Genomic DNA, 25,716 nt, shown 5'->3' on the forward strand with positions numbered 1-25,716 from the left:
TACTCCTGCTGTCGTAAAGATTTGGCGACTTTGCTGGCAAAAACGTTTATTTTACATTCGATGCTTCGGTCGGTGTGCAACTGATCTTTCTCACAAACGATGGTGATTAGCACCATCGTGCGCCGTAAGAATTTAGATTATTTCAGTCGCTCGTGCAATTTGTTCGTAATTGCGTTTTAGTTTGTGTTACAAATAAGTTTTTTGTGTGCAGACTATTCCCGTTTTCGATAGACTAGTAAGTCGATGAACAGAAATTATTGTTCCGCAAATATTTAATTGCTCAAAAATGTGTATCACCAGCTTTTCTGGATTGTCGAATGGTCATTGCTTATATAATATTGACATAATATTTTAACAAACCGCAAACCAGTCGCTTCTACTGAGATCGTGGTTGCGACAGCATATAACCAAGCAACGTACGAATTGTCTTGTTTAGTCCGAGTCGCAATGAGCTCGTTCGCTACTATTTTTCTTGTAATATCCACGTGATAATATTTGCGTTTGCAATACCTAAGTTTTCCCTTGAAACATTCCGCGGGTAAAATCAATATTTCGCCAACACTTTTCATTCTACCATAGGTAAGCTTGCTTGACAACTTTCCTCGAGTGCCCATAGGATTTAGCACTTAGTGTCAGTTTGATCACATGCCAACAGCACAACCCTCGCAGCGGGAGCTGCCCGCACATCTGTATTTCCACTAAAGTAAGTTTGGCCGGCGGTAAAAGACCAACTTGTATTCCTCTGTCACAATGTAACGTACATACGACGTAACAAAGCGATCAGTGACGCACGGAGGTCCATTTTTGGTTGAATAGGAACGGGTGCTTGTGCTGGTGCTAGGTCCAATTTGAGCGTGTTTGGAGGAATTTTTAGTGGATTTAGGGGCTGTTTAAAATCATCAGAGTGTTTGTAATACTGGATTAGACATTCTCAGTTGACATTATTTGAATTGTAAAAACACCAAGAAATGCAATTGAAATTTGCAGAGATATGAATCGTGTAGTCTACCTAATCATTTGCGTATTTCTGGCAGTGTATGTTTTACTATGCGTAATTAACATAAAACAACAAACTAGCTGATGCAAACCAAGCCTCCCACTACGGCTGTTTTGGGATATACTGTCGTCATTGTTTCATGGACGTTCGTTTCGTTGTCACGCTAGACGCACAATTGCCATAAAGATATCCCGTCTTTAACCGTTATTGAAACTAAACTTTCGTGAAATTACTGGCCATTTAACGAGGGGTACAGAATTTCGGAATCTCCAACAAAACATCATATCGAATTAAATCTTCACATTGAGTTTATTTTAATTCGGAACATTTACTCCAATAAAGTCCAAAAAACTGTTGTTTATTCAATAATAGCTCTGACAACAATGCAGAAATACAAAGGTCATTTTGTGACACAAACAACAAATAAGAATTACAACAATCAACACAGCACAACAAATATGTAGTTTTGTGTGGATATTTTATTTGAAACCAATCAATATCCCGAAGCCCGACGACCCGAAACGCTTGAAAATCCGACAGATCTGGAACGTGACGGGCTACGACCGTTTCGTTGAAATCGATGAGAATAGCAGCCAGAAGCATTGTAAACTGGTTGACTTCTGCCAAAACTTGCACATCTGTATGGACTCTTATCTCTTCTCGATTCGCCCAAATTCATCTCCCTCAAGCGAGTTTCACAGCTCGGCGAACGACCACGACTGTGGCTACGTTCACGACGCCACGGTGAAGTGCTCCGTGAGTTGTAGTCACGGCCGCGATCACGACAATCATCGTATCCATAATAAACCCGATTGGCATTCACGTCGTTGGACCAATGAGAAAGGGCGTCGCTCGCCATTACAATAACACAACGTGACGGCAAATAAACCTTGAGCAAAATAGAAAGATTTAGTGATTCGTTTGAATGACAGTATGATAGCATCTTACCATCAGTGAACATGGGTTATTGTCACACGATTGTTGTTGAGTGTGGAAATCCACCGAAGCTTCATTTCTACCGTGACCTCCAAACATTTTTTGGTCACTGTCCAAAACAATCTTGAACCTTCAACGCGAAAGGGTGTTATTTACGACGGAACGCGAACTGTGCAAGCTATACCCAAACCATATGCATACTCACGTTCCTGATGTTCGTACACCGATTCGATAATTGGGATAACTTTTTGTAGGATGAAAGTTAAACATGAAGACCAGGCCGGCTCTTTCGAATACAATCACTTTCTCATCATCGTGTTGACGTGTAACAAGTCCCTAAGATCAATTGGATTGTGAAAACGTGCACTGCAAGTGAATACCAACGGAAACAATAATTATCCTATACCTGAGGGGAACTTAGCCAACCAAATCGTTCTTCCAAACGGTTAATTGCGATATCGAAATTATTGAGGTATTTGTATCTCAGCTGCTGGTCATCAGCAAGCTCAAACTGTCTTCTTGCCAGTTGGTAATTGTCTCCATTCTGTAACGATGGAAACTCAACCCAATCTGGATGAGCGAACTCGTTGCCTACGAAGGGGTTCCTTTTGGTAAACATGTAAAACAACGTTTATGCCAATAAAGTAATTTACCCATAAAATTCAGGTATGATTTTCCACTGAAGGCATTTGTGATAAGTCTGATCATCTTGTGGAGACTCATTCCTCTGTCCAATCTCGGTGACATTTCCCGCCGGTCCAACATACACTCATTGTCCATAAGTTGCCTTGCAATCGTCCATTGACAATCCATGCTCTGAACATTAAAATTTATAACATCAGACAATGAATGTTCAAATCTAAAAGTTAAATCGTTAACCTGTTGGTGGTCTTCTGGGTACGTGATATATCTTTCCCCTGTCCTCCTTTCGGACAGCATTTGACAAATTTCGCTCATTCCCCAGTTTTCATCCGACATTCCGTTTAATTTCTGAAAACGCGAAACCCGTTAGAGTAGAAAATGACGCTCCTTGATGCTGCCATGATTTTACCTGCATCCATTGACTTGGAATATGCATCGATAATCTGTAATCGAAACCGAATCCACCTTGATTGACAGGACGAGTCAAACTTGGAAATTCGGTATACTCCTATACGCAGCAAAAAACACACTCTTTAAATCTTTGTTCGATTTTTTGTTGACCAAACAAAGACAAGTCCTACCTCTGCAATGGCTATGATTTTTGGATAGTATCGATGCAAAATTTTGTTTGCAAGCAATAGGTAAGCCATTGCTCCAATGTCCATGTGCATTCTGAAATATTGTCGGTAGTTATCAACAGATTGGATGTCTAAAGATCGTCAAAAATTCACAAAATAAACGCTTTTTAAGTATTGCAATTGCACTAATAAATACATTTACCAGGTATTTGATTGTGGTAGATCATTGACGTTACTCCATTAAACCGAAAACCGTCGAATCCAAAGTTTTCCACGTAATGACGGAGGTTGGAGAGTAAAAATCGAAGAACTTCCCACCTAAACAAGTTTTTACATGCGCCATCACATAGAGATGATTGTACGTAAACCATCGCAATGCCCCTTACTTTGTAAAGTCAAACTTTCGCGCGTCATTTTCCCTGAAATCCCGTCTATCAGAACGGAAGAAACACTCATCAGTGCCATCAAAGCGATCCAAACTTTCCCAGCCATTCTTCGATGCGTGACTGTGCATAACATCCATCATGACGTAAATTCCCATCCCATGTGCGACGTTTATCAACTCCCTCAGATCGTCAGGAGTCCCATATCGGCTGCGATCACAACACAAGTGTTTTTGTAAACTAAACGTAATCCTGAACTGAGGCAAAAACTCACAATTCTATCACTAAAACGTGGACTCACCTTGAGGGGGCAAAAAAGTTGGTAACTTGGTAACCAACGCTCGGATAATAAGGATGCTCCATGATTGCCATGAGAAGCACGCAGTTGTAGCCTAGATCGCGAATGCGAGGAAGAACATCTGTGGTGAACTGCTTGTAAGAAGATACTTGACAACGATCGGAGCTGATCCCAATGTGAGCTTCGTAAATGCGCAAACGTTCGGGCTTCGAAATTTGATTGTTTGCAAACTGGAAATAAAGTTTTAATTTGTTTTTCTGTTCGGCTCTCGCTTTTGACAACGTGAAGAAAAGCAAACCATATCACGTACTCGTTGACAAGATTTATTTGAAGACGGATTCCAAAAGCGCCATGTAAACGTTGATCCGCATTGGGTCACGTATTTTGCCCACGGTGAAATTCTTTCCAATATCTGATTGTCTTTCGTTTCAACCACAAGCTGAAATTAAACAATTTTGTTAGGTGTGTTTCTACATCAATGTCTGAGAAAAGCAAGCCAACTACCTTCAGTTCGGAGAGATGGTTTATTGGGCATCTACCATCTCGATTTGGTGGCATGAACATTTCCCACTGACCATATCCGATGTCCTTGTACATTATTTTTTCCCAGTTGTCTGAACAAGCATTGTGGCTTAAATACACGAAGAGATTCGATTTGAAGCTACACACTCACTAAAATCTCCCATTAGGTAGACGGCCCTCGCATTGGGAACCCATTCCCTGCATTGAATTCCTCCCTCTTGTGTGAGAACAACACCGAAAGTTTCGTAACTTCGACTGAACCGATCCATTCCTTCCTCGCGTTCAATGTCCATCAGCGCCTTTTCAAACATTCCATATCTACAACACCAATATTAGTTTTATTATTTATAGTTACTTGACCAACCTTCAGATTTAATTACAACGGTTTTGTATTTTACTGTCTTTTATTTACCTAAGTCTAATATCCTTTTCAAAGCTTCTTAATCTTGGGTCATTTGCAAACAAGCTTTCGATTTCGGGAACTCCCCATTGTTGAAGATTGTCGTGACCTGAGAATTCCATTTTTGCTCCACGATATGAGATTCGAATCAAAGGTTAAGTAAGCGGTTATAACGCAGCTTGACCGAGATTTCAACGAATGTTGTGATGTAGGTATGTTGCGATGGAATTTATATAGGGCGTAAAAAGGAAGAAGTTCGCTCTTAATGGGATTGTCGGGCAATAAAGTGAGATTGGCAAGGATTAGGATAATAATTTTCAATACAAAGAGACTTGATTATTCAACAATATTCACAGCTTACCACTACATGAACATAACAGGAAGGAATAAGTTTAAATGACAATGTAATCCATCTATAATGGTCCGAAATCATTTGTGATGCGAGTTTAATTCAATATCACAAAGATTAAAATGGGGATAATGCGTTTGGTCGGAATTCAAACAAAAGTACGCTTACACTTTCTCTTATTCAATAATATGATGCGTTTTGACAATAATGTAAGGTAAACCTCATAAACTTAATGTCACCTCAACAAAATTTCAGGAATGAAAAAACTACTTTCACAAAACAAACCTTTGTACTTGGACGAGTTCCGAGTTATTCAAGGCCGCTCTTGTTGTCTGAATAACGAAAAAGTGACAAAATCATTTCCGTATTACGCACAAACGTACTCCTTCTGTCGTAAAGATTTGGCGACTTTGCTGGCAAAAACGTTTATTTTACATTCGATGCTTCGGTCGGTGTGCAACTGATCTTTCTCGCAAACGATGGTGATTAGCGCCATCGTGCGCCGTAAGAATTTAGATTATTTCAGTCGCTCGTGCAATTTGTTCGTAATTGCGTTTTAGTTTGTGTTACAAATAAGCTTTTTGTGTGCAGACTATTCCTGTTTTCGATAGACTGGTAAGTCGATGAACAGAAATTATTGTTCCGCAAATATTTAAATATTCAAAAATGTGTATCATCAGCTTTTCTGGATTGTCGAATAGTCATTGCTTATATAATATTGATATAATATTTTGACAAACCGCAAACCAGTCGCTTCTACTGAGATCGTGGTTGCGACAGCATATAACCAAGCAACGTACGAATTTGTCTTTTTCAGTCCGAGTCGAAATGAGCTCGTTCGCTACTATTTTTCTTGTAATATCCACGTTATAATATTTGCGTTTGCAATACCTAAGTTTTCCCTTGAAACATTCCGCGGGTAAAATCAATATTTCGCAAACACTTTTCATTCTACCATAGGTAAGCTTGCTTGACAACTTTCCTCGAGTGCCCATAGGATTTAGCACTTAGTGTCAGTTTGATCACATACCAACAGCACAACCCTCGCAGCGGGAGCTGCCCGCACATCTGTATTTCCACTAAAATAAGTTTGGCCGGCGGTAAAAGACCAACTTGTATTCCTCTGTCACAATGTAACGTACATACGACGTAACAAAGCGATCAGTGACGCACGGAGGTCCATTTTTGGTTGAATAGGAACGGGTGCATGTGCTGGTGCTACGTCCAACTTGAGCGTGTTTGAAGGAATTTTTAGTGGATTTAGGGGGGGTTTCAAATCATCAGAGTGTTTGTAATACAGGATTAGACATTCTCAGTTGACATTATTTGGGTTGTAAAAACACCAAGAAATGCAATTGAAATTTGCAGAGATATGAATCGTGTAGTCTACCTAATCATTTGCGTATTTCTGGCAGTGTATGTTTTACTATGCGTAATTAACATAAAACAACAAACTAGCTGATGCAAACCAAGCCTTCCACTACGGCTGTTTTGGGAAATACTGTCGTCATTGTTTCATGGACGTTCGCTTCGTTGTCACGCTAGACGCACAATTGCCATAAAGGTATCCCGTCTTTAACCGTTATTGAAACTAAACTTTCGTAAAATTACTGGCCATTTAACCAGGGGTACAGGATTTCGGAATCTCCAACAAAACATATCGAAATAAATCTTCACATTGAGTTTATTTTAATTCGTAACATTTACACCAATAAAGTCCAATAAACTTTTGTTCATTCAATGATAGCTCTGACAACAATGCAGAAAGACAAAGGTCATTTTGTGACACAAACAACAAATAAGAATTACATCAATCAACACAGCACAACAAATATGTAGTTTCGTGTGGATATTTTATTTGAAACCAATCAATATCCCGAAGCTCGACGACCAGAAACGCCTGAAAATCCAACAGATCTGGAACGTGACGGGCTACGCCCGTTTTGTTGAAATCGATGAGAAGAGCAGCCAGAAGCATTGTAAACTGGTTGACTTCTACCAAAACTTGCACATCTGTATGGACTCTTATCTCTTCTCGATTCGCCCAAATTCATCTCCCTCAAGCGAGTTTCACAGCTCGGCGAACGACCACGACTGTGGCTACGTTCACGACGCCACGGTGAAGTGCTCCGAGAGTTGTAGTCAAGGCCGCGATCACGACAATCATCGTATCCATAATAAACCCGATTGGCATTCACGTCGTTGGACCAATGAGAAAGGGCGTCGCTCGCCATTACAATAACACAACGTGACGGCAAATAAACCTTGAGCAAAATAGAAAGATTTAGTGATTCGTTTGAATGACAGTATGATAGCATCTTACCATCAGTGAACATGGGTTATTGTCACACGATTGTTGTTGAGTGTGGAAATCCACCGAAGCTTCATTTCTACCGTGACCTCCAAACATTTTTTGGTCACTGTCCAAAACAATCTTGTACCTTCAACGCGAAAGGGTGTTATTTACGACGGAACGCGAACTGTGCAAGGTATACCCAAACCATACTCACGTTCCTGATGTTCGTACACCGATTCGATAATTGGGATAACTTTTTGTAGGATGAAAGTTAAACATGAAGACCAGGCCGGCTCTTTCGAATACAATCACTTTCTCATCATCGTGTTGACGTGTAACAAGTCCCTAAGATCAATTGGATTGTGAAAACGTGCACTGCAAGTGAATACCAACGGAAACAATAATTATCCTATACCTGAGGGGAACTTAGCCAACCAAATCGTTCTTCCAAACGGTTAATTGCGATATCGAAATTATTGAGGTATTTGTATCTCAGCTGCTGGTCATCAGCAAGCTCAAACTGTCTTCTTGCCAGTTGGTAATTGTCTCCATTCTGTAACGATGGAAACTCAACCCAATCTGGATGAGCGAACTCGTTGCCTACGAAAGGGTTCCTTTTGGTAAACATGTAAAAAAACGTTTACGCCAATAAAGTAATTTACCCATAAAATTCAGGTATGATTTTCCACTGAAGGCATTTGTGATAAATCTGATCATCTTGTGGAGACTCATTCCTCTGTCCAATCTCGGTGACATTTCCCGCCGGTCCAACATGCACTCATTGTCCATAAGTTGCCTTGCAATCGTCCATTGACAATCCATGCTCTGAACATTAAAATTTATAACATCAGACAATGAATGTTCAAATCTAAAAGTTAAATCGTTAACCTGTTGGTGGTCTTCTGGGTACGTGATATATCTTTCCCCTGTCCTCCGTTCGGACAACATTTGACAAATTTCGCTCATTCCCCAGTTTTCATCCGACATTCCGTTTAATGACAATGTAATCCAACTATAATGGTCTGAAATCATTTGTGATGCGAATTTAATTCAATATCACAAAGATCAAAATGGGGGTGATGCGTTTGGTCGGAATTCAAACAAAAGTACGCTTACACTTTCTCTAATTCAATAATATGATGCGTTTTGACAATAATGTAAGGTAAACCTCATAAACTTAATGCCACCTCAACAAAATGTCAGGAATGAAAAAATTACTTCACAAAAAAAAACCTTTGTACTTGGACGAGTTCCGAGTTATTCAAGGCCGCTCTTGTTGTCTGAATAACGAAAAGTGACAAAATCATTTCCGTATTACGCACAAACGTACTCCTGCTGTCGTAAAGATTTGGCGACTTTGCTGGCAAAAACGTTTATTTTACATTCGATGCTTCGGTCGGTGTGCAACTGACCATTCTCACAAACGATGGTGATTAGCGCCATCGTGCGCCGTAAGAATTTAGATTATTTCAGTCGCTCGTGCAATTTGTTCGTAATTGCGTTTTAGTTTGTGTTACAAACAAGTTTTTTGTGTGCAGACTATTCCCGTTTTCGATAGACTAGTAAGTCGATGAACAGAAACTATTGTTCCGCAAATATGTAAATATTCAAAAATGTGTATCATCAGCTTTTCTGGATTGTCGAATAGTCATTGCTTATATAATATTGATATAATATTTTAACAAACCGCAAACCAGTCGCTTCTACTGAGATCGTGGTTGCGACAGCATATAACCAAGCAACGTACGAATTTGTCTTTTTTAGTCCGAGTCGCAATGAGCTCGTTCGCTACTATTTTTCTTGTAATATCCACGTTATAATATTTGCGTTTGCAATACCTAAGTTTTCCCTTGAAACATTCCGCGGGTAAAATCAATATTTCGCAAACACTTTTCATTCTACCATAGGTAAGCTTGCTTGACAACTTTCCTCGAGTGCCCATAGGATTTGGCACTTAGTGTCAGTTTGATCACATGCCAACAGCACAACCCTCGCAGCGGGAGCTGCCCGCACATCTGTATTTCCACTAAAGTAAGTTTGGCCGGCGGTAAAAGACCAACTTGTATTCCTCTGTCACAATGTAACGTACATACGACGTAACAAAGCAATCAGTGACGCACGGAGGTCCATTTTTGGTTGAATAGGAACGGGTGCATGTGCTGGTGCTACGTCCAACTTGAGCGTGTTTGAAGGAATTTTTAGTGGATTTAGGGGGGGTTTCAAATCATCAGAGTGTTTGTAATACCGGATTAGACATTCTCAGTTGACATTATTTGGGTTGTAAAAACACCAAGAAATGCAATTGAAATTTGCAGAGATATGAATCGTGTAGTCTACCTAATCATTTGCGTATTTCTGGCAGTGTATGTTTTACTATGCGTAATTAACATAAAACAACAAACTAGCTGATGCAAACCAAGCCTTCCACTGCGGCTGTTTTGGGATATACTGTCGTCATTGTTTCATGGACGTTCGCTTCGTTGTCACGCTAGACGCACAATTGCCATAAAGGTATCCCGTCTTTAACCGTTATTGAAACTAAACTTTCGTAAAATTACTGGCCATTTAACCAGGGGTACAGGATTTCGGAATCTCCAACAAAACATATTCAAATAAATCTTCACATTGAGTTTATTTTAATTCGTAACATTTACACCAATAGAGTCCAATAAACTTTTGTTTATTCAATAATAGCTCTGACAACAATGCAGAAAGACAAAGGTCATTTTGTGACACAAACAACAAATAAGAATTACAACAATCAACACAGCACAACAAATATGTAGTTTCGTGTGGATATTTTATTTGAAACCAATCAATATCCCGAAGCTCGACGACCAGAAACGCCTGAAAATCCAACAGATCTGGAACGTGACGGGCTACGCCCGTTTTGTTGAAATCGATGAGAAGAGCAGCCAGAAGCATTGTAAACTGGTTGACTTCTACCAAAACTTGCACATCTGTATGGACTCTTATCTCTTCTCGATTCGCCCAAATTCATCTCCCTCAAGCGAGTTTCACAGCTCGGCGAACGACCACGACTGTGCCTACGTTCACGACGCCACGGTGAAGTGCTCCGCGAGTTGTAGTCACGGCCGCGATCACGACAATCATCGTATCCATAATAAACCCGATTGGCATTCACGTCGTTGGACCAATGAGAAAGGGCGTCGCTCGCCATTACAATAACACAACGTGACGGCAAATAAACCTTGAGCAAAATAGAAAGATGTAGTGATTCGTTTGAATGACAGTATGATAGCATCTTACCATCAGTGAACATGGGTTATTGTCACACGATTGTTGTTGAGTGTGGAAATCCACCGAAGCTTCATTTCTACCGTGACCTCCAAACATTTTTTGGTCACTGTCCAAAACAATCTTGTACCTTCAACGCGAAAGGGTGTTATTTACGACGGAACGCGAACTGTGCAAGGTATACCCAAACCATACTCACGTTCCTGATGTTCGTACACCGATTCGATAATTGGGATAACTTTTTGTAGGATGAAAGTTAAACATGAAGACCAGGCCGGCTCTTTCGAATACAACCACTTTCTCATCATCGTGTTGACGTGTAACAAGTCCCTAAGATCAATTGGATTGTGAAAACGTGCACTGCAAGTGAATACCAACGGAAACAATAATTATCCTATACCTGAGGGGAACTTAGCCAACCAAATCGTTCTTCCAAACGGTTAATTGCGATATCGAAATTATTGAGGTATTTGTATCTCAGCTGCTGGTCATCAGCAAGCTCAAACTGTCTTCTTGCCAGTTGGTAATTGTCTCCATTCTGTAACGATGGAAACTCAACCCAATCTGGATGAGCGAACTCGTTGCCTACGAAAGGGTTCCTTTTGGTAAACATGTAAAAAAACGTTTACGCCAATAAAGTAATTTACCCATAAAATTCAGGTATGATTTTCCACTGAAGGCATTTGTGATAAGTCTGATCATCTTGTGGAGACTCATTCCTCTGTCCAATCTCGGTGACATTTCCCGCCGGTCCAACATGCACTCATTGTCCATAAGTTGCCTTGCAATCGTCCATTGACAATCCATGCTCTGAACATTAAAATTTATAACATCAGACAATGAATGTTCAAATCTAAAAGTTAAATCGTTAACCTGTTGGTGGTCTTCTGGGTACGTGATATATCTTTCCCCTGTCCTCCGTTCGGACAACATTTGACAAATTTCGCTCATTCCCCAGTTTTCATCCGACATTCCGTTTAATATCTGAAAACGCGAAACCCGTTAGAGTAGAAAATGACGCTCCTTGATGCTGCCATGATTTTACCTGCATCCATTGACTTGGAATATGCATCGATAATCTGTAATCGAAACCGAATCCACCTTGATTGACAGGACGAGTCAAACTTGGAAATTCGGTATACTCCTATACGCAGCAAAAAACACACTCTTTAAATCTTTGTTCGATTTTTTGTTGACCAAACAAAGACAAGTCCTACCTCTGCAATGGTTATGATTTTTGGATAGTATCGATGCAAAATTTTGTTTGCAAGCAATAGGTAAGCCATTGCTCCAATGTCCATGTGCATTCCGAAGTATTGTCGGTAGTTATCAACAGATTGGATGTCTAAAGATCATTAAAAATTTACAAAACAAACGCTTTTTAAGTATTGCAATTGCACTAATACTGATAAGTACATTTACCAGGAATTTGATTGTGGTAGATCATTGGCGTTACTCCATTAAACCGAAAACCGTCGAATCCAAAGTTTTCCACGTAATGACGGAGGTTGGACAGTAAAAATCGAAGAACTTCCCACCTAAACAAGTTTTTACATGCGCCATCACACAGAGATGATTGTACGTAAACCATCGCAATGCCCCTTACTTTGTAAAGTCAAACTTTCGCGCGTCATTTTCACTGAAATCCCGTCTATCAGAACGGAAGAAACACTCATCAGTGCCATCAAAGCGATCTAAACTTTCCCAGCCATTCTTCGATGCGTGACTGTGCATAACATCCATCATGACGTAAATTCCCATCCCATGTGCGACGTTTATCAACTCCCTCAGATCGTCAGGAGTCCCATATCGGCTGCGATCATGACACAAGTGTTTTTGTAAACTACACGTAATCCTGAACTGAGGCAAAAACTCACAATTCTATCACTAAAACGTGGACTCACCTTGAGGGCGCAAAAAAGTTGGTAACTTGGTAACCAACGCTCGGATAATAAGGATGCTCCATAATTGCCATGAGAAGCACGCAGTTGTAGCCTAGATCGCGAATGCGAGGAAGAACATCTGTGGTGAACTGCTTGTAAGAAGATACTTGACAACGATCGGAGCTGATCCCAATGTGAGCTTCGTAAATGCGCAAACGTTCGGGCTTCGAAATTTGATTGTTTGCAAACTGGAAATAAAGTTTTAATTTGTTTTTCTGTTCGGCTCTCGCTTTTGACAACGTGAAGAAAAGCAAACCATATCACGTACTCGTTGACAAGATTTATTTGATGACGGATTCCAAAAGCGCCATGTAAACGTTGATCCGCACTGGGTCACGTATTTTGCCCACGGTGAAATTCTTTCCAATATCTGATTGTCTTTCGTTTCAACCACAAGCTGAAATTAAACAATTTTGTTATTTGTGTTTCTACATCAATGTCTGAGTAAAGCAAGCCATCTACCTTCAGTTCGGATAGATGGTTTATTGGGCATCTACCATCTCGATTTGGTGGCATGAACATTTCCCACTGACCATATCCGATGTCCTTGTACATTATTTTTTCCCAGTTGTCTGAACAAGCATTGTGGCTTAAATACACGAAGAGATTCGATTTGAAGCTACACACTCACTAAAATCTCCCATTAGGTAGACGGCCCTCGCATTGGGAACCCATTCCCTGCATTGAATTCCTCCCTCTTGTGTGAGAACAACACCGAAAGTTTCGTAACTTCGACTGAACCGATCCATTCCTTCCTCGCGTTCAATGTCCATCAGCGCCTTTTCAAACATTCCATATCTACAACACCAATATTAGTTTTATTATTTATAGTTACTTGACCAACCTTCAGATTTAATTACAACGGTTTTGTGTTTTACTGTCTTTTATTTACCTAAGTCTAATATCCTTTTCAAAGCTTCTTAATCTTGGGTCATTTGCAAACAAGCTTTCGATTTCGGGAACTCCCCATTGTTGAAGATTGTCGTGACCTGAGAACTCCATTTTTGCTCCACGATATGAGATTCGAATCAAAGGTTAAGTAAGCGGTTATAACGCAGCTTGACCGAAATTTCAACGAATGTTGTGATGTAGGTATGTTGCGATGGAATTTATATAGGGCGTAAAAAGGAAGAAGTTCGCTCTTAATGGGATTGTCGGGCAAAAAAGTGAGATTGGCAAGGATTAGGATAATAATTTTGAATACAAAGAGACTTGATTATTCAACAATATTCACAGCTTACCACTACATGAACATAACAGGAAGGAATAAGTTTAATGACAATGTAATCCAACTATAATGGTCCGAAATCATTTGTGATGCGAATTTAATTCAATATCACAAAGATTAAAATGCGGGTGTGTTTGGTCGGAATTCAACCAAAAGTACGCTTACACTTTCTCTTATTCAATAATATGATGCGTTTTGGCAATAATGTAAGGTAAACTTCATAAACTTAACGTCACCTCAACAAAATTTCAGGAATGAAAAAACTATTTTCACAAAACAAACCTTTGTACTTGGACGAGTTCCGAGTTATTCAAGGCCGCTCTTGTTGTCTGAATAACGAAAAAGTGACAAAATCATTTCCGTATTACGCACAAACGTACTCCTTCTGTCGTAAAGATTTGGCGACTTTGCTGGCAAAAACGTTTATTTTACATTCGATGCTTCGGTCGGTGTGCAACTGATCTTTCTCGCAAACGATGGTGATTAGCGCCATCGTGCGCCGTTAGAATTTAGATTATTTCAGTCGCTCGTGCAATTTGTTCGTAATTGCGTTTTAGTTTGTGTTACAAATAAGTTTTTTGTGTGCAGACTATTCCTGTTTTCGATAGACTGGTAAGTCGATGAACAGAAATTATTGTTCCGCAAATATTTAAATATTCAAAAATGTGTATCATCAGCTTTTCTGGATTGTCGAATAGTCATTGCTTATATAATATTGATATAATATTTTGACAAACCGCAAACCAGTCGCTTCTACTGAGATCGTGGTTGCGACAGCATATAACCAAGCAACGTACGAATTTGTCTTTTTCAGTCCGAGTCGCAATGAGCTCGTTCGCTACTATTTTTCTTGTAATATCCACGTGATAATATTTGCGTTTGCAATACCTAAGTTTTCCCTTGAAACATTCCGCGGGTAAAATCAATATTTCGCAAACACTTTTCATTCTACCATAGGTAAGCTTGCTTGACAACTTTCCTCGAGTGCCCATAGGATTTAGCACTTAGTGTCAGTTTGATCACATGCCAACAGCACAACCCTCGCAGCGGGAGCTGCCCGCACATCTGTATTTCCACTAAAGTAAGTTTGGCCGGCGGTAAAAGACCAACTTGTAATCCTCTGTCACAATGTAACGTACATACGACGTAACAAAGCGATCAGTGACGCACGGAGGTCCATTTTTGGTTGAATAGGAACGGGTGCATGTGCTGGTGCTACGTCCAACTTGAGCGTGTTTGAAGGAATTTTTAGTGGATTTAGGGGGGGTTTCAAATCATCAGAGTGTTTGTAATACAGGATTAGACATTCTCAGTTGACATTATTTGAATTGTAAAAACACCAAGAAATGCAATTGAAATTTGCAGAGATATGAATCGTGTAGTCTACCTAATCATTTGCGTATTTCTGGCAGTGTATGTTTTACTATGCGTAATTAACATAAAACAACAAACTAGCTGATGCAAACCAAGCCTTCCACTACGGCTGTTTTGGGATATACTGTCGTCATTGTTTCATGGACGTTCGCTTCGTTGTCACGCTAGACGCACAATTGCCATAAAGGTATCCCGTCTTTAACCGTTATTGAAACTAAACTTTCGTAAAATTACTGGCCATTTAACCAGGGGTACAGGATTTCGGAATCTCCAACAAAACATATCGAAATAAATCTTCACATTGAGTTTATTTTAATTCGTAACATTTACACCAATAGAGTCCAATAAACTTTTGTTTATTCAATAATAGCTCTGACAACAATGCAGAAAGACAAAGGTCATTTTGTGACACAAACAACAAATAAGAATTACAACAATCAACACAGCACAACAAATATGTAGTTTCGTGTGGATATTTTATTTGAAACCAATCAATATCCCGAAGCTCGACGACCAGAAACGCCTGAAAATCCAACAGATCTGGAACGTGACGGGCTACGCCCGTTTTGTTGAAATCGATGAGAAGAGCAGCCAGAAGCATTGTAAACTGGTTGACTTCTACCAAAACTTGCACATCTGTATGGACTCTTATCTCTTCTCGATTCGCCCAAATTCATCTCCCTCAAGCGAGTTTCACAGCTCGGCGAACGACCACGACTGTGGCTACGTTCACGACGCCACGGTGAAGTGCTCCGCGAGTTGTAGTCACGGCCGCGATCACGACAATCATCGTATCCATAATAAACCCGATTGGCATTCACGTCGTTGGACCAATGAGAAAGGGCGTCGCTCGCCATTACAATAACACAACGTGACGGCAAATAAACCTTGAGCAAAATAGAAAGATGTAGTGATTCGTTTGAATGACAGTATGATAGCATCTTACCATCAGTGAACATGGGTTATTGTCACACGATTGTTGTTGAGTGTGGAAATCCACCGAAGCTTCATTTCTACCGTGACCTCCAAACATTTTTTGGTCACTGTCCAAAACAATCTTGTACCTTCAACGCGAAAGGATGTTATTTACGACGGAACGCGAACTGTGCAAGGTATACTCAAACCATACTCACGTTCCTGATGTTCGTACACCGATTCGATAATTGGGATAACTTTTTGTAGGATGAAAGTTAAACATGAAGACCAGGCCGGCTCTTTCGAATACAATCACTTTCTCATCATCGTGTTGACGTGTAACAAGTCCCAATTGGATTGTGAAAACGTGCACTGCAAGTGAATACCAACGGAAACAATAATTATCCTATACCTGAGGGGAACTTAGCCAACCAAATCGTTCTTCCAAACGGTTAATTGCGATATCGAAATTATTGAGGTATTTGTATCTCAGCTGCTGGTCATCAGCAAGCTCAAACTGTCTTCTTGCCAGTTGGTAATTGTCTCCATTCTGTAACGATGGAAACTCAACCCAATCTGGATGAGCGAACTCGTTGCCTACGAAAGGGTTCCTTTTGGTAAACATGTAAAAAAACGTTTACGCCAATAAAGTAATTTACCCATAAAATTCAGGTATGATTTTCCACTGAAGGCATTTGTGATAAGTCTGATCATCTTGTGGAGACTCATTCCTCTGTCCAATCTCGGTGACATTTCCCGCCGGTCCAACATACACTCATTGTCCATAAGTTGCCTTGCAATCGTCCATTGACAATCCATGCTCTGAACATTAAAATTTATAACATCAGACAATGAATGTTCAAATCTAAAAGTTAAATCGTTAACCTGTTGGTGGTCTTCTGGGTACGTGATATATCTTTCCCCTGTCCTCCGTTCGGACAACATTTGACAAATTTCGCTCATTCCCCAGTTTTCATCCGACATTCCGTTTAATATCTGAAAACGCGAAACCCGTTACAGTAGAAAATGACGCTCCTTGATGCTGCCATGGTTTTACCTGCATCCATTGACTTGGAATATGCATCGATAATCTGTAATCGAAACCGAATCCACCTTGATTGACAGGACGAGTCAAACTTGGAAATTCGGTATACTCCTATACGCAGCAAAAAACACACTCTTTAAATCTTTGTTCGATTTTTTGTTGACCAAACAAAGACAAGTCCTACCTCTGCAATGGTTATGATTTTTGGATAGTATCGATGCAAAATTTTGTTTGCAAGCAATAGGTAAGCCATTGCTCCAATGTCCATGTGCATTCCGAAGTATTGTCGGTAGTTATCAACAGATTGGATGTCTAAAGATCATTAAAAATTTACAAAACAAACGCTTTTTAAGTATTGCAATTGCACTAATACTGATAAGTACATTTACCAGGAATTTGATTGTGGTAGATCATTGGCGTTACTCCATTAAACCGAAAACCGTCGAATCCAAAGTTTTCCACGTAATGACGGAGGTTGGACAGTAAAAATCGAAGAACTTCCCACCTAAACAAGTTTTTACATGCGCCATCACACAGAGATGATTGTACGTAAACCATCGCAATGCCCCTTACTTTGTAAAGTCAAACTTTCGCGCGTCATTTTCCCTGAAATCCCGTCTATCAGAACGGAAGAAACACTCATCAGTGCCATCAAAGCGATCTAAACTTTCCCAGCCATTCTTCGATGCGTGACTGTGCATAACATCCATCATGACGTAAATTCCCATCCCATGTGCGACGTTTATCAACTCCCTCAGATCGTCAGGAGTCCCATATCGGCTGCGATCACGACACAAGTGTTTTTGTAAACTACACGTAATCCTGAACTGAGGCAAAAACTCACAATTCTATCACTAAAACGTGGACTCACCTTGAGGGCGCAAAAAAGTTGGTAACTTGGTAACCAACGCTCGGATAATAAGGATGCTCCGTAATTGCCATGAGAAGCACGCAGTTGTAGCCTAGATCGCGAATGCGAGGAAGAACATCTGTGGTGAACTGCTTGTAAGAAGATACTTGACAACGATCGGAGCTGATCCCAATGTGAGCTTCGTAAATGCGCAAACGTTCGGGCTTCGAAATTTGATTGTTTGCAAACTGGAAATAAAGTTTTAATTTGTTTTTCTGTTCGGCTCTCGCTTTTGACAACGTGAAGAAAAGCAAACCCTTTCACGTACTCGTTGACAAGATTTATTTGATGACGGATTCCAACAGCGCCATGTAAACGTTGATCCGCATTGGGTCACGTATTTTGCCCACGGTGAAATTCTTTCCAATATCTGATTGTCTTTCGTTTCAACCACAAGCTGAAATTAAACAATTTTGTTATTTGTGTTTCTACATCAATGTCTGAGTAAAGCAAGCCATCTACCTTCAGTTCGGATAGATGGTTTATTGGGCATCTACCATCTCGATTTGGTGGCATGAACATTTCCCACTGACCATATCCGATGTCCTTGTACATTATTTTTTCCCAGTTGTCTGAACAAGCATTGTGGCTTAAATACACGAAGAGATTCGATTTGAAGCTACACACTCACTAAAATCTCCCATTAGGTAGACGGCCCTCGCATTGGGAACCCATTCCCTGCATTGAATTCCTCCCTCTTGTGTGAGAACAACACCGAAAGTTTCGTAACTTCGACTGAACCGATCCATTCCTTCCTCGCGCTCAATGTCCATCAGCGCCTTTTCTAACATTCCATATCTACAACACCAATATTAGTTTTATTATTTATAGTTACTTGACCAACCTTTAGATTTAATTACAACGGTTTTGTGTTTTACTGTCTTTTATTTACCTAAGTCTAATATCCTTTTCAAAGCTTCTTAATCTTGGGTCATTTGCAAACAAGCTTTCGATTTCGGGAACTCCCCATTGTTGAAGATTGTCGTGACCTGAGAACTCCATTTTTGCTCCACGATATGCGATTCGAATCAAAGGTTAAGTAAGCGGTCATAACGCAGCTTGACCGAAATTTCAACGAATGTTGTGATGTAGGTATGTTGCGATGGAATTTATATAGGGCGTAAAAAGGAAGAAGTTCGCTCTTAATGGGATTGTCGGGCAATAAAGTGAGATTGGCAAGGATTAGGATAATAATTTTGAATACAAAGAGACTTGATTATTCAACAATATTCACAGCTTACCACTACATGAACATAACAGGAAGGAATAAGTTTAATGACAATGTAATCCAACTATAATGGTCCGAAATCATTTGTGATGCGAATTTAATTCAATATCACAAAGATTAAAATGCGGGTGTGTTTGGTCGGAATTCAACCAAAAGTACGCTTACACTTTCTCTTATTCAATAATATGATGCGTTTTGGCAATAATGTAAGGTAAACCTCATAAACTTAACGTCACCTCAACAAAATTTCAGGAATGAAAAAACTACTTTCACAAAACAAACCTTTGTACTTGGACGAGTTCCGAGTTATTCAAGGCCGCTCTTGTTGTCTGAATAACGAAAAAGTGACAAAATCATTTCCGTATTACGCACAAACGTACTCCTTCTGTCGTAAAGATTTGGCGACTTTGCTGGCAAAAACGTTTATTTTACATTCGATGCTTCGGTCGGTGTGCAACTGATCTTTCTCGCAAACGATGGTGATTAGCGCCATCGTGCGCCGTAAGAATTTAGATTATTTCAGTCGCTCGTGCAATTTGTTCGTCATTGCGTTTTAGTTTGTGTTACAAATAAGTTTTTTGTGTGCAGACTATTCCTGTTTTCGATAGACTAGTAAGTCGATGAACAGAAATTATTGTTCCGCAAATATTTAAATATTCAAAAATGTGTATCATCAGCTTTTCTGGATTGTCGAATAGTCATTGCTTATATAATATTGATATAATATTTTGACAAACCGCAAACCAGTCGCTTCTACTGAGATCGTGGTTGCGACAGCATATAACCAAGCAACGTACGAATTTGTCTTTTTTAGTCCGAGTCGCAATGAGCTCGTTCGCTACTATTTTTCTTGTAATATCCACGTTATAATATTTGCGTTTGCAATACCTAAGTTTTCCCTTGAAACATTCCGCGGGTAAAATCAATATTTCGCAAACACTTTTCATTCTACCATAGGTAAGCTTGCTTGACAACTTTCCTCGAGTGCCCATAGGATTTGGCACTTAGTGTCAGTTTGATCACATGCCAACAGCACAACCCTCGCAGCGGGAGCTGCCCGCACATCTGTATTTCCACTAAAATAAGTTTGGCCGGCGGTAAAAGACCAACTTGTATTCCTCTGTCACAATGTAACGTACATACGACGTAACAAAGCGATCAGTGACGCACGGAGGTCCATTTTTGGTTGAATAGGAACGGGTGCATGTGCTGGTGCTACGTCCAACTTGAACGTGTTTGAAGGAATTTTTAGTGGATTTAGGGGGGGTTTCAAATCATCAGAGTGTTTGTAATACAGGATTAGACATTCTCAGTTGACATTATTTGGGTTGTAAAAACACCAAGAAATGCAATTGAAATTTGCAGAGATATGAATCGTGTAGTCTACCTAATCATTTGCGTATTTCTGGCAGTGTATGTTTTACTATGCGTAATTAACATAAAACAACAAACTAGCTGATGCAAACCAAGCCTCCCACTACGGCTGTTTTGGGATATACTGTCGTCATTGTTTAATGGACGTTCGCTTCGTTGTCACGCTAGACGCACAATTGCCATAAAGGTATCCCGTCTTTAACCGTTATTGAAACTAAACTTTCGTAAAATTACTGGCCATTTAACCAGGGGTACAGGATTTCGGAATCTCCAACAAAACATATCGAAATAAATCTTCACATTGAGTTTATTTTAATTCGTAACATTTACACCAATAGAGTCCAATAAACTTTTGTTTATTCAATAATAGCTCTGACAACAATGCAGAAAGACAAAGGTCATTTTGTGACACAAACAACAAATAAGAATTACAACAATCAACACAGCACAACAAATATGTAGTTTCGTGTGGATATTTTATTTGAAACCAATCAATATCCCGAAGCTCGACGACCAGAAACGCCTGAAAATCCAACAGATCTGGAACGTGACGGGCTACGCCCGTTTTGTTGAAATCGATGAGAAGAGCAGCCAGAAGCATTGTAAACTGGTTGACTTCTACCAAAACTTGCACATCTGTATGGACTCTTATCTCTTCTCGATTCGCCCAAATTCATCTCCCTCAAGCGAGTTTCACAGCTCGGCGAACGACCACGACTGTGGCTACGTTCACGACGCCACGGTGAAGTGCTCCGCGAGTTGTAGTCACGGCCGCGATCACGACAATCATCGTATCCATAATAAACCCGATTGGCATTCACGTCGTTGGACCAATGAGAAAGGGCGTCGCTCGCCATTACAATAACACAACGTGACGGCAAATAAACCTTGAGCAAAATAGAAAGATGTAGTGATTCGTTTGAATGACAGTATGATAGCATCTTACCATCAGTGAACATGGGTTATTGTCACACGATTGTTGTTGAGTGTGGAAATCCACCGAAGCTTCATTTCTACCGTGACCTCCAAACATTTTTTGGTCACTGTCCAAAACAATCTTGTACCTTCAACGCGAAAGGGTGTTATTTACGACGGAACGCGAACTGTGCAAGGTATACCCAAACCATACTCACGTTCCTGATGTTCGTACACCGATTCGATAATTGGGATAACTTTTTGTAGGATGAAAGTTAAACATGAAGACCAGGCCGGCTCTTTCGAATACAATCACTTTCTCACCATCGTGTTGACGTGTAACAAGTCCCTAAGATCAATTGGATTGTGAAAACGTGCACTGCAAGTGAATACCAACGGAAACAATAATTATCCTATACCTGAGGGGAACTTAGCCAACCAAATCGTTCTTCCAAACGGTTAATTGCGATATCGAAATTATTGAGGTATTTGTATCTCAGCTGCTGGTCATCAGCAAGCTCAAACTGTCTTCTTGCCAGTTGGTAATTGTCTCCATTCTGTAACGATGGAAACTCAACCCAATCTGGATGAGCGAACTCGTTGCCTACGAAAGGGTTCCTTTTGGTAAACATGTAAAAAAACGTTTACGCCAATAAAGTAATTTACCCATAAAATTCAGGTATGATTTTCCACTGAAGGCATTTGTGATAAGTCTGATCATCTTGTGGAGACTCATTCCTCTGTCCAATCTCGGTGACATTTCCCGCCGGTCCAACATGCACTCATTGTCCATAAGTTGCCTTGCAATCGTCCATTGACAATCCATGCTCTGAACATTAAAATTTATAACATCAGACAATGAATGTTCAAATCTAAAAGTTAAATCGTTAACCTGTTGGTGGTCTTCTGGGTACGTGATATATCTTTCCCCTGTCCTCCGTTCGGACAACATTTGACAAATTTCGCTCATTCCCCAGTTTTCATCCGACATTCCGTTTAATATCTGAAAACGCGAAACCCGTTACAGTAGAAAATGACGCTCCTTGATGCTGCCATGGTTTTACCTGCATCCATTGACTTGGAATATGCATCGATAATCTGTAATCGAAACCGAATCCACCTTGATTGACAGGACGAGTCAAACTTGGAAATTCGGTATACTCCTATACGCAGCAAAAAACACACTCTTTAAATCTTTGTTCGATTTTTTGTTGACCAAACAAAGACAAGTCCTACCTCTGCAATGGTTATGATTTTTGGATAGTGTCGATGCAAAATTTTGTTTGCAAGCAATAGGTAAGCCATTGCTCCAATGTCCATGTGCATTCCGAAGTATTGTCGGTAGTTATCAACAGATTGGATGTCTAAAGATCATTAAAAATTTACAAAACAAACGCTTTTTAAGTATTGCAATTGCACTAATACTGATAAGTACATTTACCAGGAATTTGATTGTGGTAGATCATTGGCGTTACTCCATTAAACCGAAAACCGTCGAATCCAAAGTTTTCCACGTAATGACGGAGGTTGGACAGTAAAAATCGAAGAACTTCCCACCTAAACAAGTTTTTACATGCGCCATCACACAGAGATGATTGTACGTAAACCATCGCAATGCCCCTTACTTTGTAAAGTCAAACTTTCGCGCGTCATTTTCCCTGAAATCCCGTCTATCAGAACGGAAGAAACACTCATCAGTGCCATCAAAGCGATCTAAACTTTCCCAGCCATTCTTCGATGCGTGACTGTGCATAACATCCATCATGACGTAAATTCCCATCCCATGTGCGACGTTTATCAACTCCCTCAGATCGTCAGGAGTCCCATATCGGCTGCGATCATGACACAAGTGTTTTTGTAAACTACACGTAATCCTGAACTGAGGCAAAAACTCACAATTCTATCACTAAAACGTGGACTCACCTTGAGGGCGCAAAAAAGTTGGTAACTTGGTAACCAACGCTCGGATAATAAGGATGCTCCATAATTGCCATGAGAAGCACGCAGTTGTAGCCTAGATCGCGAATGCGAGGAAGAACATCTGTGGTGAACTGCTTGTAAGAAGATACTTGACAACGATCGGAGCTGATCCCAATGTGAGCTTCGTAAATGCGCAAACGTTCGGGCTTCGAAATTTGATTGTTTGCAAACTGGAAATAAAGTTTTAATTTGTTTTTCTGTTCGGCTCTCGCTTTTGACAACGTGAAGAAAAGCAAACCATATCACGTACTCGTTGACAAGATTTATTTGATGACGGATTCCAAAAGCGCCATGTAAACGTTGATCCGCACTGGGTCACGTATTTTGCCCACGGTGAAATTCTTTCCAATATCTGATTGTCTTTCGTTTCAACCACAAGCTGAAATTAAACAATTTTGTTATTTGTGTTTCTACATCAATGTCTGAGTTAAGCAAGCCATCTACCTTCAGTTCGGATAGATGGTTTATTGGGCATCTACCATCTCGATTTGGTGGCATGAACATTTCCCACTGACCATATCCGATGTCCTTGTACATTATTTTTTCCCAGTTGTCTGAACAAGCATTGTGGCTTAAATACACGAAGAGATTCGATTTGAAGCTACACACTCACTAAAATCTCCCATTAGGTAGACGGCCCTCGCATTGGGAACCCATTCCCTGCATTGAATTCCTCCCTCTTGTGTGAGAACAACACCGAAAGTTTCGTAACTTCGACTGAACCGATCCATTCCTTCCTCGCGTTCAATGTCCATCAGCGCCTTTTCAAACATTCCATATCTACAACACCAATATTAGTTTTATTATTTATAGTTACTTGACCAACCTTTAGATTTAATTACAACGGTTTTGTGTTTTACTGTCTTTTATTTACCTAAGTCTAATATCCTTTTCAAAGCTTCTTAATCTTGGGTCATTTGCAAACAAGCTTTCGATTTCGGGAACTCCCCATTGTTGAAGATTGTCGTGACCTGAGAACTCCATTTTTGCTCCACGATATGAGATTCGAATCAAAGGTTAAGTAAGCGGTTATAACGCAGCTTGACCGAGATTTCAACGAATGTTGTGATGTAGGTATGTTGCGATGGAATTTATATAGGGCGTAAAAAGGAAGAAGTTCGCTCTTAATGGGATTGTCGGGCAATAAAGTGAGATTGGCAAGGATTAGGATAATAATTTTGAATACAAAGAGACTTGATTATTCAACAATATTCACAGCTTACCACTACATGAACATAACAGGAAGGAATAAGTTTAATGACAATGTAATCCAACTATAATGGTCCGAAATCATTTGTGATGCGAATTTAATTCAATATCACAAAGATTAAAATGCGGGTGTGTTTGGTCGGAATTCAACCAAAAGTACGCTTACACTTTCTCTTATTCAATGATATGATGGGTTTTGGCAATAATGTAAGGTAAACCTCATAAACTTAATGTCACCTCAACAAAATTTCAGGAATGAAAAAACTACTTTCACAAAACAAACCTTTGTACTTGGACGAGTTCCGAGTTATTCAAGGCCGCTCTTGTTGTCTGAATAACGAAAAAGTGACAAAATCATTTCCGTATTACGCACAAACGTACTCCTTCTGTCGTAAAGATTTGGCGACTTTGCTGGCAAAAACGTTTATTTTACATTCGATGCTTCGGTCGGTGTGCAACTGATCTTTCTCGCAAACGATGGTGATTAGCGCCATCGTGCGCCGTAAGAATTTAGATTATTTCAGTCGCTCGTGCAATTTGTTCGTAATTGCGTTTTAGTTTGTGTTACAAATAAGTTTTTTGTGTGCAGACTATTCCTGTTTTCGATAGACTGGTAAGTCGATGAACAGAAATTATTGTTCCGCAAATATTTAAATATTCAAAAATGTGTATCATCAGCTTTTCTGGATTGTCGAATAGTCATTGCTTATATAATATTGATATAATATTTTGACAAACCGCAAACCAGTCGCTTCTACTGAGATCGTGGTTGCGACAGCATATAACCAAGCAACGTACGAATTTGTCTTTTTCAGTCCGAGTCGAAATGAGCTCGTTCGCTACTATTTTTCTTGTAATATCCACGTTATAATATTTGCGTTTGCAATACCTAAGTTTTCCCTTGAAACATTCCGCGGGTAAAATCAATATTTCGCA

General features: G+C 39.9%; 4 protein-coding genes across 4 annotated transcripts; all 4 read right to left on the reverse strand.

Moving 5' to 3' along the window:
• Nucleotides 1–1,490: 1,490 nt before the first annotated feature.
• On the reverse strand, nucleotides 1,491–4,878 carry LOC145895563 (1,4-alpha-glucan-branching enzyme-like). The gene is made up of 15 exons (XM_082984364.1): nucleotides 4,769–4,878; nucleotides 4,508–4,674; nucleotides 4,339–4,448; nucleotides 4,145–4,273; nucleotides 3,838–4,064; nucleotides 3,540–3,746; nucleotides 3,356–3,471; nucleotides 3,157–3,284; nucleotides 2,985–3,083; nucleotides 2,813–2,923; nucleotides 2,587–2,749; nucleotides 2,340–2,524; nucleotides 2,139–2,269; nucleotides 1,946–2,063; nucleotides 1,491–1,886 (listed from the first exon to the last, which is right to left on the reverse strand). Exons 1-15 carry the CDS (start codon nucleotides 4,876–4,878, stop codon nucleotides 1,491–1,493), a joined length of 2,397 nt encoding a protein of 798 aa, XP_082840490.1.
• A 5,338-nt stretch (nucleotides 4,879–10,216) lies between these two features.
• Nucleotides 10,217–13,604, reverse strand: LOC145895564 (1,4-alpha-glucan-branching enzyme-like). The gene is made up of 15 exons (XM_082984366.1): nucleotides 13,495–13,604; nucleotides 13,234–13,400; nucleotides 13,065–13,174; nucleotides 12,871–12,999; nucleotides 12,564–12,790; nucleotides 12,266–12,472; nucleotides 12,082–12,197; nucleotides 11,877–12,004; nucleotides 11,705–11,803; nucleotides 11,533–11,643; nucleotides 11,307–11,469; nucleotides 11,060–11,244; nucleotides 10,859–10,989; nucleotides 10,672–10,789; nucleotides 10,217–10,612 (listed from the first exon to the last, which is right to left on the reverse strand). Exons 1-15 carry the CDS (start codon nucleotides 13,602–13,604, stop codon nucleotides 10,217–10,219), a joined length of 2,397 nt encoding a protein of 798 aa, XP_082840492.1.
• Nucleotides 13,605–15,695: 2,091 nt separating this feature from the next.
• On the reverse strand, nucleotides 15,696–19,076 carry LOC145895565 (1,4-alpha-glucan-branching enzyme-like). The gene is made up of 15 exons (XM_082984367.1): nucleotides 18,967–19,076; nucleotides 18,706–18,872; nucleotides 18,537–18,646; nucleotides 18,343–18,471; nucleotides 18,036–18,262; nucleotides 17,738–17,944; nucleotides 17,554–17,669; nucleotides 17,349–17,476; nucleotides 17,177–17,275; nucleotides 17,005–17,115; nucleotides 16,779–16,941; nucleotides 16,528–16,716; nucleotides 16,338–16,464; nucleotides 16,151–16,268; nucleotides 15,696–16,091 (listed from the first exon to the last, which is right to left on the reverse strand). The coding sequence occupies exons 1-15, from the start codon at nucleotides 19,074–19,076 to the stop codon at nucleotides 15,696–15,698; spliced, it is 2,397 nt and encodes a 798-aa protein (XP_082840493.1).
• Nucleotides 19,077–21,167: 2,091 nt separating this feature from the next.
• Nucleotides 21,168–24,555, reverse strand: LOC145895566 (1,4-alpha-glucan-branching enzyme-like). Its single transcript, XM_082984368.1, has 15 exons — nucleotides 24,446–24,555; nucleotides 24,185–24,351; nucleotides 24,016–24,125; nucleotides 23,822–23,950; nucleotides 23,515–23,741; nucleotides 23,217–23,423; nucleotides 23,033–23,148; nucleotides 22,828–22,955; nucleotides 22,656–22,754; nucleotides 22,484–22,594; nucleotides 22,258–22,420; nucleotides 22,011–22,195; nucleotides 21,810–21,940; nucleotides 21,623–21,740; nucleotides 21,168–21,563 (listed from the first exon to the last, which is right to left on the reverse strand). The coding sequence occupies exons 1-15, from the start codon at nucleotides 24,553–24,555 to the stop codon at nucleotides 21,168–21,170; spliced, it is 2,397 nt and encodes a 798-aa protein (XP_082840494.1).
• Between the last annotated feature and the right edge of the window lie 1,161 nt (nucleotides 24,556–25,716).

The sequence above is a fragment of the Ascidia mentula genome, chromosome 3, assembly GCF_947561715.1.
Source record: "Ascidia mentula chromosome 3, kaAscMent1.1, whole genome shotgun sequence".
Classification (NCBI taxonomy): Eukaryota; Metazoa; Chordata; class Ascidiacea; order Phlebobranchia; family Ascidiidae; genus Ascidia; species Ascidia mentula.